Here is a 17,640-nt window from a genome sequence, read left to right as displayed (position 1 = left end):
AGTAAAGTATTCCTTTTTATAAGTATCTAAGCCTGGATGTCTTTTCACTGGATTCATTTGGCTTTAAAATGCTGTTTAACATAGTTATGACAGGCACACAAGTTTGCTTATATATGTTTTAATAGTTATTAGCCATGAAAGCCACAACCTGTCTCAAACAACTCATCAGTATTTTAATCATTCATCATTTGTTTGAAAATCCTGAGCACTATATCAAGTTAAAGAGTATTTGCTTTGTTTTGGTCATTTTCTGGCCAATAATGATTGTACTTCTGAGGCAGTATTGCCAATAAACAGGATTATCACATCCTCACAATAGCTATAATCACTGAACAAGTTACAAAGCAGCATGCAGAAGAAGAGTGTACAAATACACATTCATACTTATAGTTACAGGAGGATTCAACCAATATGTATTACAGCTGCTCACTACTTATAATCAATACCTGTAGTTCATATGTAATGTCTTTCATCCTCAGGCATAAACTCCCAAAAGAGTGCTCCCATTGAAATAGTCTGAAACAGCACCCACACTGTAAAAACTCTGCTGATACCCATAAGCATCCACTTTTTAGTGACTTTGTAGTTGGTTGCAGCTCCTGAAAATGAATTATGCAACACCCAAAGGAAGCTGTCACCTATATTCCCAGTCCTGGTTAATTCTTGGTGGGCAATGCTGCATCCTACAGTGCTCCTGATGCTACTGTGGGACGCAAAATTTACAAGAATACATCTCCAGTGAGGAAGTTTTTTGAGGCAGTGCACTGGATTAGCTACAAAGCACACAAGTTATTCTTCAGATAACGTTTTGAGAAGTTTGACAGGTTTGGAGGACTTAAAAAGGTGTCCATGTAAGGGATAATGTTTAATAAGCAGGAGGGTTATGCCAAATAAAATCTAAACAGGGTGAGACAACAACCTGAACTGATTTATATTTGGTAGATTTTTACATGACTTTGCTTGTTACACATCTACCATCTTAATTTACAAACCAGTCAACACTAGAAAATAATTTTATGAATTTAAAAAGTATTAATTTATGCAGCTAAAATTTCAACGACTGGTAGCATTTTCATGGTATTGGTAGTATTGTCAGCCAACTAATGTTTTAAATTAACATTAAACTTCATTCATAGTAAAGTCAAAACAGAATATTCTGTTGGCATTTTAACAGATGCAGAAAATAACAGCAGCATTTAGTTTAGATTTTCTTCCCTATAAATTTTCTGATGACATTTTCTTCTTACTGAACCAGTCATGTAACACTGCCGTGTTGTGGTTTTGCTTTGTTCACGTATTCTTCAATTTAGTTGGTGTCTTTTATGCAGCTTCTTGTCTGTTTTAACATTCCTAGTTGATTCCTTTGCCTTTTTACCACTCTTTCCCTTTGTTGGTGACAGTTCAGCCACGATACACCAAAATAAGTGTAGTGCTCTCTGAATACATGGGGGGAATATTAAAAATTTCCTTCATGTTGGCTGTTTCATTACCTGAGTGATCAGGTTGTTCCTTGGGGCCACCTTTGTCACCTCAAAGGGTTTTGGCCAATCATAATCAAGTCTTTAACTCAGATGGTTAGTAGGAAAGAAGGGTGATGCGTTCTTGAGAAGTACAAAGAAATCACTTGAGTAAATGCTTTGAGCCCACAGCAAAATCAAATGATAAGATGGGAGTGATGGTTGATGAAGGAACTGGCAGAAACTCTTTGAAGCTTGAGGTTTTGCAGTGATGGCACTTCTTTTACATGAACTACATATCATCATTACCGGTGTTGTGAAGGTAACACATCGAGAATGCATCAACTGTTACATGTATTTATTGTACAAGAGTCACTTCTTAGATGGCTTTCGTTTGAGACTCAGTGATCTCATCGAGCCAAACACTTTCCTTCCCAAGTCCCTTAGTGATCGAGAGCGCTGGAGGGGCATCCGTGGAGGGGATGGGGAGAAGGAAGGGGAGGAGAGCGGGGAGATGGAGTGGCAGCTGCCTTCAAGGCTCTGAGAACGGGAGAGGTTAAAGAGACTGGCAGTAGAGGACAGGTGTTTGTCTCCCTCCTTTGCTCTCAGCAGTCTCACCCCCTCACCTTTGCTGATGTACATGCCACCTTGCCCAACATCCAATGAAGAGACCCAGTGTGCTCGCTTTGTGGGCTCCTCGTTTTGGTTGCGAGGCATCAACAAGCCTTGTGACTCACTCCGAAACAAAGCCCTCCTAGAAAGCCTGAGGCTGGAGCTGCGTCTCTCCCCATCTTCCTTCCCCCTCTTCTTTGAGATGATTGGAGAGTTATCGACTTTTGGCCTCTTGTCATTACTGTGAGATGAAGTCTTCATTTTACGGTGCTCCTTTCTCCAACTTCCAACACTGTTCCTCCTCCATCCATAGCCATACTCAGCTCTATCCATCTCCTCCCGCTCACTTTCAGACTCTTTCCCCCACAGGCGTCCTTCAAAGCCTCTCAAGAGTTTGTTGGAGGTCTTCCTGGGCGTCTGGGCTGCTGAAAGTTCTGTCTCTTGCTCCTCAGCCCACGCAGAGTGATAGTCCTCTCTCCTGGCATAGCTGCTTACTGTAGCTGCTCTGACCAACTTGTGAGAGACATGCTTTCCCTTATAAAGTCCCTCCCCCTCTGGTCTTTTCCACCCACCACTACCTGCACTCCCTCCGCTCTGACGAAGAGATCCACCCCTGTGTTTGATACCGCCATGCTCCACAGGGGAGCTCCTTGTATTAGTGCGAGGCAGGGAGCACTGGAACGGTGCATCCCGACGGAAAACAGACAGCGGAGTGGCACCCAGAGGGGACGGCTGGAGGGGTCGGGGAGGGGAACGTCCCCTGGGAGTGGGGCGGGAGGCAGGGGAGGAGGCTGTTGAAGAGGGAAGGTCTGATGGGGAAGGGATCTGCTGGTAGTGGTAGTTTGAAGAGTAGTGATGAGAGGGAACATGGATGGACTGATAAGGGTGTATGGGGCTGCTTGAGAGAGAAAGAGGAGGAGTGAGGCTGGACTGAGACTGGGGAGAATGGGTGACACTAAGAGACAGCTGTATCGGTCTCTGGGGACTCAAGTCACCCAGTCTAGCATAGTCATGTGACTGTTCTGTTTGTGGGGTCAGGTGAGTTTTACCATGACCCCTAATTTCACCTGCAGCATCTGTTTGGAAGCAGTCAATATCCAGCTCCACACCTTGCTCCATCAGTCCCACCACAACTGCCCTTGACAGTCCAGAGAGACGGGAGATCTCCCCCACCATGGGGGAGTCTTCACTAACCTTAAGACCGGAGCTGTGGTCTTGGATCAAGCTGCTGCGCTGAGACCCAGGAGCCGATCCAGAATTTGTACCAAACGCTGATGGTCCGGTCTCTGGGGGAGCCCCACTGCTCCAGTCTAATGAGCGACAGAAGGCAGATGACCCAAATGCCGGGGTGGGTCCAGATCCTGAAGGGACCTCCAGGGAACTGCGGTGGCTCAGGCTGCTTGGACATGTTGAAATGCGGGGGCGAGTTCTAAGTGCTGGGGTTGGCGTCGCAGAGGATAGTGATGCAGTTGAAGTCGTTGAGGCAGGAGCAAAGTCACTCCTTAGAGCTCCACAACTCCCACTCTTTGAACCATCTGTCAGCCCCTGACCTGAAGTCAATCCAGGAGTCAGGTTCAAGTTGAGATTGAGGTGCAGGTTTATGTTCAAGTCCTCTCCAGTTGCTGAAGGTAGGTTGCCCAGGTTGATTGAATTCCTAGTTGCTTTCTTCCCTGTAGTGCTGAGGCTGACTCTGGCAGAGTTTCCGAGCAGTGACTTGCAGGGAGTGACAGTGAGCGTGTTGCGGTTCTCAAAGGCCGAAAGAGACTGAGTTGAACCGTGACTTTTACCAGGGGTACAAAGGCCTCTGTTCATGGCAGTGCTAGGGGTTGCAGCTGAAGCAAGATCTGGGGTGGAGGAGGTTATCCGACTGTGGTACTGGTGAGCCAGTCGAGAGATGTACTGCTCCAGGTGGGTAAAAGAAGGTGAGCCAGGGGGCTTGTGAGGCTGGAGAGACAGAGTCATATCAGTGCTGGATTCCTCTTGGTCATCTAGTTGGGGTCCTTCAGGGCTCTGAGATGGTGTTTGCTCTTGGCTCTGGGAAGTGAAGAGGGGGCTCTGAAGTGCGACAGCGTGTAGTGGGCTGGGATACGGGTACACCTCTTTGGTCCGACGGGACACCAGGTCAGTGCAATAGCGAGGGTCCAGTTGGGGTTTGAGATTGAAGGAAGTGTCATTTGAAGGGGAGGTGGGGTCGAGAAGTGGAAGAAGAGAAGAAATCACGGAATCACCAAGTTCCGAGCAGAGGTCAGACAGAAAGCTCAGACCAGTTTTGTCAAGGCTACTCTGGACTGTAAGAAAGAAGAAAGATTATCAAACTACATGTATAGTGTTGTTATGGATAATCTGGGACAACATAGCTGTACCGTTTAAACAAGCTCACCTGAAACTGGTATACTCTCTGTTAGTGCATCATCCTGACTGTTCTGCAGTGGAGGCTTCTGCACTGCCCCTTCTGACCACAGGATGTCAGTATTGTCACCAGGCAAAGGAGCCTGCTCCCAAAGCTTCACGGGTCTGGCCAGGGGCATCAATCCACCTTGAGCAGCATCACTGGATACAGAGTAGCAGGAGTCGGAGAGAGAGCTCCCACTCACCGAGTAGAAACCTGAACAAGACAGAGAGAACGTCAGAATAAATGACTGTTGCCTTTTTTTGGACTACTTTTCCATCAGTCCTTGGAAACAGTGCTGAGACAATGTTGGCAAGTATGCTTGGCTGATAACAGTTCTGATCTCTAGATGGAGTTCCATTTTTTATTTGTAGACTGCTCAAAAGTGTCGCTATTTCTTACATAAGATTAAATTCATACACGTTTTGCACAACGTACGATTGTCTTATTCAATCTTGTGTTTAAAAAGCTCTTGGTCCAGTTTTGTCTATCTAGGTTTGTTACCAACAGAAAGTCAGACTTCATGGCCATGAATTCCTACAATTCTCAAATAAGGCCTTTGAGGTTTTCAGGGCTACCTGATAACTTGACTGGCAATGAGTTCATGTAGTCTCAACAAAAGCAAAGACTTTCATAAAAAAGGGCATGCATGAGTGCAAAGCCAGGAGAGGAATGTCCCACAGGTCCAGTGATAAGAGAACAATGTTCACTGCAGGTTCACAGGGAAGAAATGAACAAGTCACAGTGTGAGTAAGTAAACAAAAGTTTAAAAAATGGTTTGGTTAATGTTTAGAGGGACTTCTCTTGCACAAATCGAGCTATCAAAGGTGACAAACCATAAGGGCCATTGTTTAGGTCAAGGCTCTGCTCAAAACTACCCAACAATAAGTGCTGAGGCGTATGTGAGTGTGTGTGAGTTTAAGGTTACCTGAACTGGGTCTGGAGTCGCTGTCCAGAAGGACCATACCATTTGGGTCTGGTGTGGGGGGAGAGAGGAGGTCAGAGGGAGCGTCCCAGGACAGGGTTGACCAGCGTGAGTTGCTTCCCCTGTTAGAAGAGGCGTGGACCGTCCCGTCCCCTGAGTTACACTCCTCAGGGCTGCTCTGACAGGGCAAGACCACAGTATCTGATGGAGAGGGAGCCTAGAGAAAAAACACAAGTCAGGTATGAGCAAAATCCATGCCAAAACCATGAAAAACAGTTAGGTGGATGGATGAAGATGAAACAAAAAGTTCAACTAAGTTATTGTCAAGACTTTATCAACTTTAAAGCAGAATGCATCAAGCATTAGAACCTACAGTGACAAAATCAGCGAGTTTTCAGTAACATCCAGCTAAAAATTACTGGATAACAGGACTGACAATAATAATAAGACATTATTATGTAGAAGTCATTTCTCAGTTACATTGATTCACTGTCTAGCTCTTTACAGAGGCCTTTGTACTTCAATAAACTTAGTTAAAGAATAAAAGCTCATGTAAAGACTTTTACAACAAACTGTAATTAAAGCTGGTGTCTCTGTATAAGCTACAGAAGCAAACAAAACCATCAGCATTGAGGCTGATTACTTCTTTATAGCTTTTTATACGCCTCTGAACACTGCCACAGAAAAGGTGTCAGACAGGATAAACACCACTGACAGATCAGCCTTGATTTGAATTTTCTCTTGCAAAGATCCACAATGAGTGACAACTGTGACAGTTAAAAGACAACGGAGTGATTTAGTTTTTATTGGACAGCAGTTTGTGGTACGAAGTAATGAAAGAGGACTGTGTTTTGTGCCTCTGCAGTTTGTAGGTTTTTAAGGATTATTAGACAGAATTACAGCCTGGGAGAGACAGGTTGTTTACATTAGAGCGATGAAAAGTATACTAGATGCCGAAAAGTGGAATTTTATCACAGGTTGGTACCTTCCACAAAGTTAGTCCAGAGTTCAATAAGCTCTTTTTTAAGTCACAAACAGAGGATAATCCTTTCCATGACATAAATATAATTTACTATATCAATCCACACCTGTATCATGGGGATCAGGAAGTAACCAGCACCTTGTGATGACTTTTTCACAAGCTCAACCCCAAAAAAACAGTTACTCCATCAAGAAAGGTCTCAACACTGGGTACATCAGCCTCCAATACTTTGAATCCCCTCTTGAAAAACACGCTCTTTGCTTTGGTGTGACAAAGAAGGGTGAAAGGTCAGGGTATGGCCCCTTTTTTATGATAGTTTAGTGTGAAGTTTAAAAGTGTGAAGAATCACTTGTATAGAAACTCCAATGACAGAGAGGACACTGCATGTCTCTTTAAAGCAGAAAGGACAATTGTTACACCCATGTGAGAAAAAAAAAAACATGTCGGGTTTTACTTTCATGGCATCATTTCCCAAAATGACACACACTGCTTACCGTAACAGTCAGGAATGAGGCCCCGCAGACAACAGCAACAATAACATTCATCCTGTCAAGTTAGCAAAGAGCCTCCATTTCCTAGATTAGTACGAGGTTGGTGGAGAAACTCCCTCCTCCAATTATCTAATTGTCTTCTAAATCCCCCATACCCATCCCTCCAGGACGGCAGCTGAGAGGAGCCCCCTGTATTAGACCGACGGAGCCTGGACAACAGAAACACTGTGAGTGGTACTGATCAGTCTCCTTGTCATTGAGGGAACAATACAGGTGACTCACTGCTGGGGTAACAGAAAAGGAGGGGCTGAGGAGATAAAGGGAGAAGACAGATGACGTAACAAAGAGCAGCCAGAGTGGCAGAAGGGAAGAGGTGGGGGTATACAGGGGAGAGAAGAGGGGTGGTAGGAAAAAGAAGTGGGAGAAAAGAGTCACAGACTTTGACCTGTATGAGGCTTATCTCCTTTCTTCCTCTGAGCTCTCAGAGATTAGCAGCTTCCACTCACCCCTGCCCCCTGTTTCTTTCCCGCTCACAAGTGAATTTAAAGTGAGTCGTGGCTGAGTGGGTGAGCTGGTGACCAAAAACGAGTGTAAGGTACAAAAAATAGATAGAAACTGGGAAATGAGAGTGAGTCACTGAGTGAGGGAAGGCAGAGGGGGGGTGAGGTAGTGAAGGGAGTGGGGAAGCGGTTGCCGGGCGAGAGAGAAGGGCATGTTGAAGGACCCCCACCTCCCCCACCTCCCCCACACCCTGACAAATCCCCCCCCCCCTCAATAATATCCTTCGAGCCCCGTACTCACCATAGCTACAGCTGCTCGCTGTCTAACTCTTGCTCGCCTCTCCTCCCACACAGAACCACAACAGCACGACGGGCCTGGCGAAATATTTAACTCATCCTCAGCCTGAGCACACACAAACCAGTCTGCTTTTGGCTCAATGTGATCTGCTGTCTGTTCTGCTTCAAAATCCCTCCCTGCAATTACTCTCCTACACTTGTATGTAAAGTTTCCCCTTCTTTTTTCTGTCTTTTTTTCAAAGGTATGGTTGTGTATACCTATATTCTCTCTGACAGGAAACCTCCAGAGCTCCATTTCATCCCCTCAATATAATACATTTCACATAGTAGGATATTATGTTACACAGAGACCAGAGCATGATCAAATCATGGAGGGCTGAAAGACAAGAGGGTGGGGGTCTGCTCAGAGCTCTGACATTTGATATCCCTTCATGTGAGGGAGCAGCTCTGCCCCTCAGGAGCAACATGGAGAAAATGTACGAGTTGATTTGATGATAATGCAACAGCAATCGCAGCTGCAAAAGCAACACACCTCCTCTTAACGAGAGCATTATGTCATTACTGTGAGACAAATTGCAGCGGTTGCCATGTAGGGGCTGAATAATTTGGTCAAACAGTGTGGGATGGAGTGAGTTGGTGAGACATACTTGCTTGTTCAATACAGAGCTGACAGTGTTTATTGTTTTATGCATTTTTAATGTGCTATTGAAATCTAAAGACAGCCCACGCTGTGTATCTTCATCTGCTCGACAGAGCAGAGAGATGTGCTTCCGCTTTTTTCTTTTTAAAAAACATTCAGGTGAGTTTTTCAGCAACACACAATAGTATCAACATAACAGTCTCTTCTTGGGGTGAGTTTGAAATGATCCTGAGGCAAAACAGCACAGACAAAAGCTGTTTCACTCCACAAGTCAGAGTAATGGCTCCTCGTGAAAGATGATGCTTTCCAATACTAAACCTAATTTCAGGACAAGCTTCCTTCAGTGAGTGAACACAGAGCTGCTGATGGTTGAGAAACACATAAACACAGTACTGTATTTCCACTATCCATTCATCTGTTTGCAACATTCTCCTTTTATCGGTGATTTGATCTATTACATGTCAAAAAATCAGACAACAAACTTGTATCCACATCTGAGATATCCACTTCGCTTAGCCTGTAAGACAAGAAATACAGTTTTCAATTATAACCTGAAAACAGTCAGCTTTTTGTTTTTGTCTTCAGAGGAAATGATCTAAATGGAATTGGTGGTAAGAAGAAATGCCTACTTATCACCTCAGCTCTGCAGTATATGTGCAGTAATGTAAGCTTTGCATCGAATTCCCTGCTTCTCCCACTCCTCTGCTCTGTGTACTCTCAGCGAGGGGAGTTTTATTTTTGAACACTGAACATCGTATGGCAACAGAAGCGACAACCAGTGATTCACCAACTTCTCCTTCTTAGCCTTGAAACCCGCTATGAAGGCAACAAGAGTTTCTGGGAAGTGTGAAAATATCACACTTGGAACTTTTTTTCCAGTTTATGTAATGCATGCAGAATCTTTCATTTATAAAACAAAGTGGGTTTTATGTATCAGAACAATTTCTATGCCCCAAAACTGAATCATTTTATGATACTGGAATATAAACAAACTATCTGTGCTGTTTTAACCCCACAAATCTGAATGAAGCATTACTTCTAGTTGTTTTTCCTTGCTTGCTCACACATCTGAGAATAATTTGAAAAAAAAAAGGGTTGTTTTAAATTCCATTAATCCATTAAAGCTTATGCTATACTGAACAACGTAATCCCAACTGGCCAAATATGGATTTGCACATTGAGGACGTCTGCCCTCTCTTTGCTTTTAGAGAGAGAAAAGGTGAATCACAAGAGTCTAAATGCTACAAAAAAAAAGCTGCTGTTAGAGTAAGTAGAGCGCATTATGTTGTGAGTCATGTAATCCTCAGCTTACAAGTGTTTTTAAAAGCAGTGAAACCTGTGGTCTTCATGGAAATAGATAGCAAATTTTAGGGAAAGTGAATGAAATGCGTTTTGGGATGAAACCTTTACTGATGACATACCCTTTCTGTTTTTATGCTCACCGACAAACTATTCTCTCTCCAGCTGCTGAATTGTTGTGACTTTCTCAAAGAGGAACAACAGTTTGTTTCTATGAATGCAAATGTTGTGTGTCTGTGTGTAGGCGGAGGCCAGCCCGGCAGAGGGCAGAGCGCCAGCCTGCTCCGCTTCACTGTCAGCTTCCTTCAGAGGTGAGAATGAGCAATGCTGCCCCGGTCTCTCTATGGGATGTCTCCACAGCACGGGGGAAATGGTGAGGAGATGTCTGTGGGTGTGTGGTGGTGAGGAAAGCTGAACATTATGAGCTGCAGATACCCTCGCTCAGATTTCTGTCCCAACACTGATAAAAAACAGATTGTATTATTTTTATTAAAGGATGTTTTTTCCTTCTTCGCTGCAATCTTTATGGGATTTAGTTTAATATCATTTTTTTATGAAACTACTCAGTTGTGCGAACGTTGACCTCCACTGTGGCCTGTCTCAGACAGAACATGGATTTACAGTACGTGCTGCAGGCTGCTGACTAACAAGCCTCATTAGTATCATAACACAATGTTCAGTGTGACCCTGAGGTGGTATCTGTTACTTCATCAGAATAACTTTAAAATGCTACTAATGAAGCCAAGAATGACCCATTTAGAAAACAACTCCCCTGATTAAAAGACCACTACTTAACTTTTCATGTCACCAGTTTGTTGACAGATGGGCTTCAGTGAAACAATGAGCATGAAGCAGTAAATCCTCTTAACTTGAAGGACTATGAGAAAAGTCACTGATGTTATTTTCAGTGTGATCTTACATTTTAAGGGGATAGTTACATTAAAATATGATTTTATGCATGAACTCCTGAAAAATTCTTGATAGCTTCACAATATTTGGGATCAACTATTGCTGAGATTTTTTTTACTGAGTGTCTTTTTTTTCTTCAAGACAGCTTCATATTTTCCATTTGGTCAGACATGCAGGAAGAGGAGGCATCCTCTGAATAGTGTCTGTTTGTGTTGATGTCACTACAAGATGTATGACTATGTTTCTCCAACACAACACTGGGAATTAACTCAAGCAGCGAAGAGATGGGCAGAGAGACTCCACTAAACATGAGATCATTACTGGGTCCTGTCAGCTAGTTCATTTTCCTGACTTTTGCCTGTTTCATTTCATCCACTGTGACTTTAAGCAGAAATTTTACCAGCTGTCTGGGAAACAAAGTCTGTGTGAAGTCTAGGTGAGAGTTGAGCCATTTGCTTCAACATATTACACGTCTAAATCAGGCTGTTTGTTACCCCCTACCCCTGGATAAAATATGGACATTTTCAGGAGTCCAGTGCATGTTTAAAAATATATTATGTGCTAAAAATGTGCAGGAATTGTTAAAATTGTTCCTCTGTTTTTCAAAAAAGCCATAAATTAGTAACTGTGGTATTTATAAATGTCTTTCATATTGGCTTAACTACCCACAACTTGCAAATCTTGTTCGTTTGTATAGAAATAAGCCAAAAATATTTCTTAATGTTTCTTTATTTGGAGGTTGACATGATGTGCACACACCAAAGGCAGAAAATACTCAGTTTACCTTCATGATAAACAAAGTAAAGTATAGTGATCCCATAGTAAGATGAACTATGAGTTGCACTTCTCTTGCAGTTTATCTCTGTATGTTGGTAATTATTGTTTTTCATGGATTTCTTTTCAAAGTGACAGCTGGATCTGTTTGTATACATCCTCTACTGTCTCATGCTCAGCTCAAGCTGTGCCTGTTGCTTACATCACTATGGCATCACAGGTTCAAATCTAGTTCATGATCAGCAGTAATAGACCAGACCACCTTCAGCATCAGTGTCCGGGCCTCAGGATGTTACCTGTTCACACCCTCTCTCACTGTATTGCATGTCATCCCACATTCCTCTCATTCCCAGTACAAAAAGGACCTCAGTGTGGATTTCAGGACAAGGCTGGGAAAGGGGTTACCTTATATGAGGGAGGTAGCCTGAGATCACATATCCTCACCTTTCTGGCTGCTTCTGGGTTTCTCAGTAAAAGACTGACAGCTGTGCAAGCTCAGGATATGATGTTGAATGTTGATGTTGTCTACCTTCACAGTGTATTCAGAGTGATTTCAATGCAAACCGGGTGCCAAAGTGACCTTTACAGCTGATGAGCTAATTCACCAGAGCCAACAAATGGAGCAGTGTCTGGTTTCTGGCATGTCTGCTTAGACCTCCACCTGATTTCTAGCGCCAGTTTCCCACCACATCCTGCTCCATAACCTTGAGGCAGGGCACAGGGCCAGACAGACAGGGGCTGCTCCTGGTGCCCTGACCTCAATGACATTTGCTCCATGTGACGGTCACACATACTGCTGCTGTGTAAACTGATATGGGCTGCATGCATGGATGGTCTCTGGCACCACCTCAATCAGTTGTGTGTTCATCTGTGGGCACAGCCATGCGCCGCCAGGCAGCGATAAAAATCTGTCTACAGAGCCGCAGAGGGACTGGCTTATTGGCGGATCACAACCATCCCCACATCCATATTTAATAATATCGTCATGTTGAGATCCGGGCTGACAGACGCACTGACTGACCTGTTGCCTGCGGGATGTCGCAGTGCCATGCTCGGCATCCGTGGAGGCACTCTCCGGGGTCCCGCTGCCCTCTTCCTCCTCTTCCTCCGCCCGTGGCTCTTCTTCTGCGTTGGCGGCAGCGTGGGCTCGGTCCACTAGAGCGCGATCCACCATCTCCAGGTGTTTGCACCTGAGCACCTCCAGTTCAAGCACTCCAGCCAGCGTTGCTTTCAGGCGCTCACCGATGCGGACGCGCTCGCTGCCCGACCAGAGTGAGTTCACGCAGCTGCGGCGGCCGGCCATCCTCGTTGGGGTGCCCGGCAGGGGGAACCGGGCGCGCCGCTGACCACCGCTCAGTTGCCGTGTAAGGGCTGAGAGGACTGAACGGGCTTAGGGAGCAGCTTCAGGTAGAGGAAAACAGATCCTGGCGAGCCATACCATTATAGAAGGCGTTTTAATTATGTGAAAATATAATCCCCACCATCACTAACGTGCCATGCAGCTTAAGCTTCAGGCAGCCCTGCTGAGTGGCACAAGACTGGAATTAATGAACACGCTGGTGCGCAAGGCAAATCAACGAGCCATGTCCCCTCCGAGCTGAGGCTTCATTTCCAGTAGACAGCGTTCTCCTGTATATCACTCATAAGCTCCCTGGTCCACTGAGGTAACCATGGCACTGCGCTCTGGACGCTGCGTCCCCAGTGAGACAATGCAACAGACGGAGGCGAGGCTGCTAACGTTACATGTGGGAGCAGGCAGCGGAGAGGAGGAGCCACTGCACCAGAGCTGCGTGGGGATTGGTCAGTGAAGTTTTTCGAATGGACGCGTGAAAAAAAAAATGAGTCCAACTTCTCCATACAGGAGAACAAATACATTCCCACAGTGTTCCCACAGGAGGGGTGAAGTTGAACAGTGACCTCACCGTGCTCTTTTGTTTATTTTGGTCACCGGTGACAGCATTACGGGCAACATTGTCACCCAGGGACCACTCAACTGTTTTATGGGTTTTTCACGCTACACTGGGTCACAGAAGGAAAAACACTGCCCAAAACAGTAAAATGATCAAATAAATAACAACCAAGCTAAAGTACACTGACCTAAACCTCCAGGCCACCTCAAGTTTTTTTCTATCATTAAACTTTAACTTTCTTTTGTGGTAGTCTGAATGTTCTTCTTGTTGTTGCACATTATCCCTCATCATGTGTCTGACAAAAGAGTTAAGTTACATTCCATTGACAGTGTGTTTGTGATATTTAATCATCAGGTGTTTTGTTTGTTCTCTCTGGGTCACATGGCACATATAAGAGGACATATAGGGTCCACAGAGGGGGAGCAGGTTGAGTGGGAAGTGGGTCAATAGCCCAACAGCAAATGTTTGCTCAGAGAGAAATGTTCCTCTAAAATGAAAATTCAGGATTTTCCACTCAGTATTTATTCGTCTTTTATTTTGGTGGATATGAAATTATTATGTTTTTGATAAATTATTTTCTTTAACTGTCACCAAATGTTTGTATGGAATCATAGAGAGAAAATTGTAATCGTTATTTCAAGCCTGACTGGTGGTTATGAAGAGCAAATAGTGTGACTGTTGTTGCTAAGCTAATTTAACAGTTATGTTCCTTAGGCTTGACAGGTGCAGTGCACTTTACTCTAGTGCCACCTTTTAACCAGCAGAGGGAGATCTTTAACAGCTCCAGAGCAGCTCCAGGGCCCTGGACATGTTCTCCAGGCAACAACTGCAATATTAATGAAGAAACAAGAAACCTTCTTCGATATCCACGCTAAAGTTTTGGCTATGGAGTGGACAAATAAAAAGGATGAAAAACAGTATTATGCAGAACAATTACACAGCTCCACACACTGCAGCCTCTGAAAGGGGGGTATAGACTCAAATAAGCTGTGTCTATAAAAACAGATGTTTATAAAACCTGATAAAGAGACTGGACGGGAGCATGATGGAGCAGATGTCCGTTGCGTGATATGTAAGTAATATTTTTTTAAAGAATCAGTAATATCCTTGTGTATCTTTTATAAAATGAAGAAATTCAGTACGCATTCAAAATGTACTGATTCTGGATGTGCTATGCTGTTACTGTAAGTAAATTAGAGGCATTTCAGCACTATCTTTTAATTAATTAATAGATTAATTAAATATCTTACCATTTTGGAGCTATTTGTATAGTGTTATATAATATAGCCAGGTTTCATCCAGATTCTATCCTATGGTATAGTTTTGTATGGTTTCATATCATATCAGATTATAGCATATTATATATATGTCATATCCTATTATCCTGCATTGCATTCATGACATCATATAGTATGGTATCATACTGTACCATACCTTATTACATTGGATTGCCATGGTTTTTGCTTCACATCTTGTTGTATGACATCAAATCATATCATATGATATTGTCACATATATTGTATCCCAGAACAGCACATTGTATCCTAATGTATCAAACAATATTGTATCATATTTTGCTGTATGTTATTGTTTGCCTTTTCATTTTCTATCCTGTCACGAGTCACCCTGCAACTCCCACAGTTTGAGAAATCTCAAGCTGAATCAGCCATGGCTAAATTAAATATTTACCTATTGTGACATATTCAATTGCCTTCATAGAAACAGGACCAATAAAGATTACTGAGCTAAATTCTCTGAGACAAGTATTAAAAGAAGCTTGGTAAAGTGAACCTGTCTTTAAAAAGTATGCACAAAGCAAAACACGACTAAAGTGTATGTACAGGAGAAGTTAAACAAATTCTTTCTGCAGTTCAACCTAAAGTAAACCCTATCATTAAATGTAACATGTTGGCATGACTATGTGACATAAGGACATATACTGCTGTCAATGTTTCTATCGATCATTGTTATCTGCCACAGCTGAAACAAGATCAATAAAAAGCTGTAATGTGACCAGCAATGAGGACAGAAGGTGAGGTCAAAGGTCAGGAGGAGAGAAAATGTGTCTGTTAATTGATTTTAGAGCAATTTTATGATAAAGTCGGCACCAGGGATTTTACTCTGAGATTGTAGGTTGCTTTTAACTGAGTACAGACAGAACGTCCCTTTTCACTCACTCTTCATCCAATCAGTTAATGTCATGTGTTGTTTATGCTCTTCACATGGTCGACCTGCTCTTATTACTCTTCTCTCCTCTTGTCTGTACCCCCCCTGTGGAGTGTGTATGTGACAGCAGCAGCAATATCACAAGTAGATGTGACAAAACACAGTGAGATAACCAGTGTGTGTGAATGTGGCTCAAGCCAGTAATGAGGGCAAGAGCACACACACACACACACACACACACACACACACACACACACACACACACACACACACACACACACACACACACACACACACACACACACACACACACACACACACACACACACACACACACCAAGAGTATGTCTGTGTCTTTTAGTGACACATTTGGACTCCTCCCGGCTCTGTACCCTATAAAACAGCAGTGGTCAGAGCAGCTCAGTGGGGTTTGCCTACTTCCACCCGAGGGGACTTCTCTGTCAGCCCGGGAAAGACGACCACACTGCCTCCACCACCACCACCCACTGCAAACCACCCAAAGCAAGAAAAACATGGCTCCCTTTGAGAAATCCATGGAGATGATGCCCTTCAAGCAAAGGAAATGCCTTGGTAAGACTAGAAAATCTTTTATTGCTACGCCTTCTTTGTGAAAAATGCACGATTGCTACTTTTAAAGCTTTTAAAATGTGTTTTAATTCTCTTCTTAGAAACAAGAAAAGATGAAGTGTGCAGTATTCGCTCTAAATTCCCCAACAAACTGCCTGTGAGATGCTTTTTGACACTTTCACAAGTTAGTGACAAGTATGTCAGTTTCCGTGTAGAGGCTGTACCAACTTATATAATGTGTTTGTTCCATTCAGGTGATTGTGGAACGATACATCCGTGAAAAGACTCTCCCTTTGTTAGACAAAACAAAGTTCCTGGTTCCATTTGAGCTCACCTTGGGTCAGTTCCTGTGTCTGTTAAGGTGAATAATTTGTACTAACTTTTTAAAAAGGGTTTCTCATTTATTCTTCAAGCCATCCTGAACCTTTCCTTTCTCAACCAAGTTGTACATTTCTCAACTGCCTTTTCTTTTTTTTTTTTTCAGAAACAAAATCGCCTTGGACTCCAACCAGGCTCTGTTCCTGCTGGTAGCAGAGAAGAGCATGTCCTGCATGTCCTCCAGCATGGGGGAGGTTTATTCCCGCTTCAGCGACACAGATGGCTTCCTCTACATCACCTACGCTTCACAAGAGATGTTCGGAGCACCTCAGCTAGCAGCCAGGCCGCCCTGCTGAGTGTGAAACATGTAGCATGAACTGAACCTGGACCAATGGTGGTGACACCACACGACAGAACAGGGCAAACCAAGCCGAGCCCAAACTGTTCCTGTTCTGTGTTTTTTAGCCACAAACTGCAGATCCACCTACCTCATGAAACTCTATGGACTGTCAGTGAAATTCTTCATCCCACGTTTTTATGTGCCCTGCCACTTCAGTCAGCCAAAATTAGACTATGGTGGACGACTTGCACAGTTAGAGAATAGAAATTGATACAAAACATGAATCGGTCTTTTGGGGTTTTAGGTCTTCTGATCTGAAGAAAAAGTTAAAATTGTGATGTTGTTTGCCTGTTGTATTGTTTTACAGGTCATACATTTCCACTGTGACCTGAAGTTACTTTAAGTTTTAATGCAAACAAGTCTCTGTATTGTCACTTTGGTGTGAAACAAGCTCCTCCTTTGTAGGCTGTAAACAGGGTAAATGTCAAGCTTCTAATCAGACTCCTTTTTAGCACTTATCCCCCTTTCCCCCTCTCCTCTTGTTGGTTGCCTCTTCATTCTCCTCTTCCCTCCAAAAATGTGCACACATCCCTGAATCTAAAGGTACTGACTATAAAGACGGATGTCAATTTGATGCTGCTCTGATTTCTTGTTCTGTATCAAGCTGTCAGAATAAAATCCTGTCCTTTTAACTGTTGGCCCTGTGTGATTTTTATGATCCAATGCAGAGATTATGCTATAGTATCGCCTCTCTAGTCAATTTAATGCCTCATTTAAATAAATAGTCCTGTCAGGTCCCAAAAGTCTGCAGGTAACAACTGCATTTTCACTTTGAACTACAGGCAGTTGAAGTCGTAAGACACAGAGCGTCTGCTCAGGCTGCCAAGAGAGAGTTGAATCCCTGACATGGTGCTATAACATTAAAAAGCATTGTTTTAGTTTCAGTCAAACACTCTAAGTTGAGCGTAGAGGCCATGGGCGTGCCGCTCTGAAAATTGTGTAATTTCCCTGTGTACTTGTACTCTGTGTCGTACAAGTATGTA

The 17,640-nt window shown here is 43.6% G+C and overlaps 2 protein-coding genes across 3 annotated transcripts; one reads left to right on the top strand and one right to left on the bottom strand.

The window, feature by feature from the left end:
- Positions 1-56: 56 nt before the first annotated feature.
- LOC141793343 (uncharacterized) lies at positions 57-13,010 on the bottom strand. Of its 2 annotated transcripts, none has more exons than XM_074673967.1 (4): positions 12,297-13,010; positions 5,387-5,600; positions 4,450-4,674; positions 57-4,357 (listed from the first exon to the last, which is right to left on the bottom strand). In XM_074673967.1, exons 1-4 carry the CDS (start codon positions 12,576-12,578, stop codon positions 1,830-1,832), a joined length of 3,249 nt encoding a protein of 1,082 aa, XP_074530068.1. In that variant the 5' UTR covers positions 12,579-13,010; the 3' UTR covers positions 57-1,829. The 2 variants fall into 2 exon arrangements, with proteins under 2 accessions (XP_074530068.1, XP_074530069.1); XM_074673968.1 differs by lacking the exon at positions 12,297-13,010 and adding an exon at positions 6,860-6,979.
- Positions 13,011-15,727: 2,717 nt separating this feature from the next.
- Positions 15,728-17,183, top strand: map1lc3cl (microtubule-associated protein 1 light chain 3 gamma, like). Its single transcript, XM_074673970.1, has 4 exons — positions 15,728-15,942; positions 16,041-16,096; positions 16,194-16,300; positions 16,424-17,183. The coding sequence occupies exons 1-4, from the start codon at positions 15,885-15,887 to the stop codon at positions 16,611-16,613; spliced, it is 411 nt and encodes a 136-aa protein (XP_074530071.1). The 5' UTR covers positions 15,728-15,884; the 3' UTR covers positions 16,614-17,183.
- Positions 17,184-17,640: the final 457 nt, after the last annotated feature.

This window comes from Halichoeres trimaculatus, unplaced genomic scaffold (assembly GCF_033239565.1).
Source record: "Halichoeres trimaculatus isolate MK-OKI-2021-1 unplaced genomic scaffold, fHalTri1.1 fHalTri1_scaffold_7, whole genome shotgun sequence".
Classification (NCBI taxonomy): Eukaryota; Metazoa; Chordata; class Actinopteri; order Labriformes; family Labridae; genus Halichoeres; species Halichoeres trimaculatus.
The sequence above is the reverse complement of the archived record's forward strand: the minus strand, read 5'-3'. Positions and strand labels throughout refer to the sequence as shown.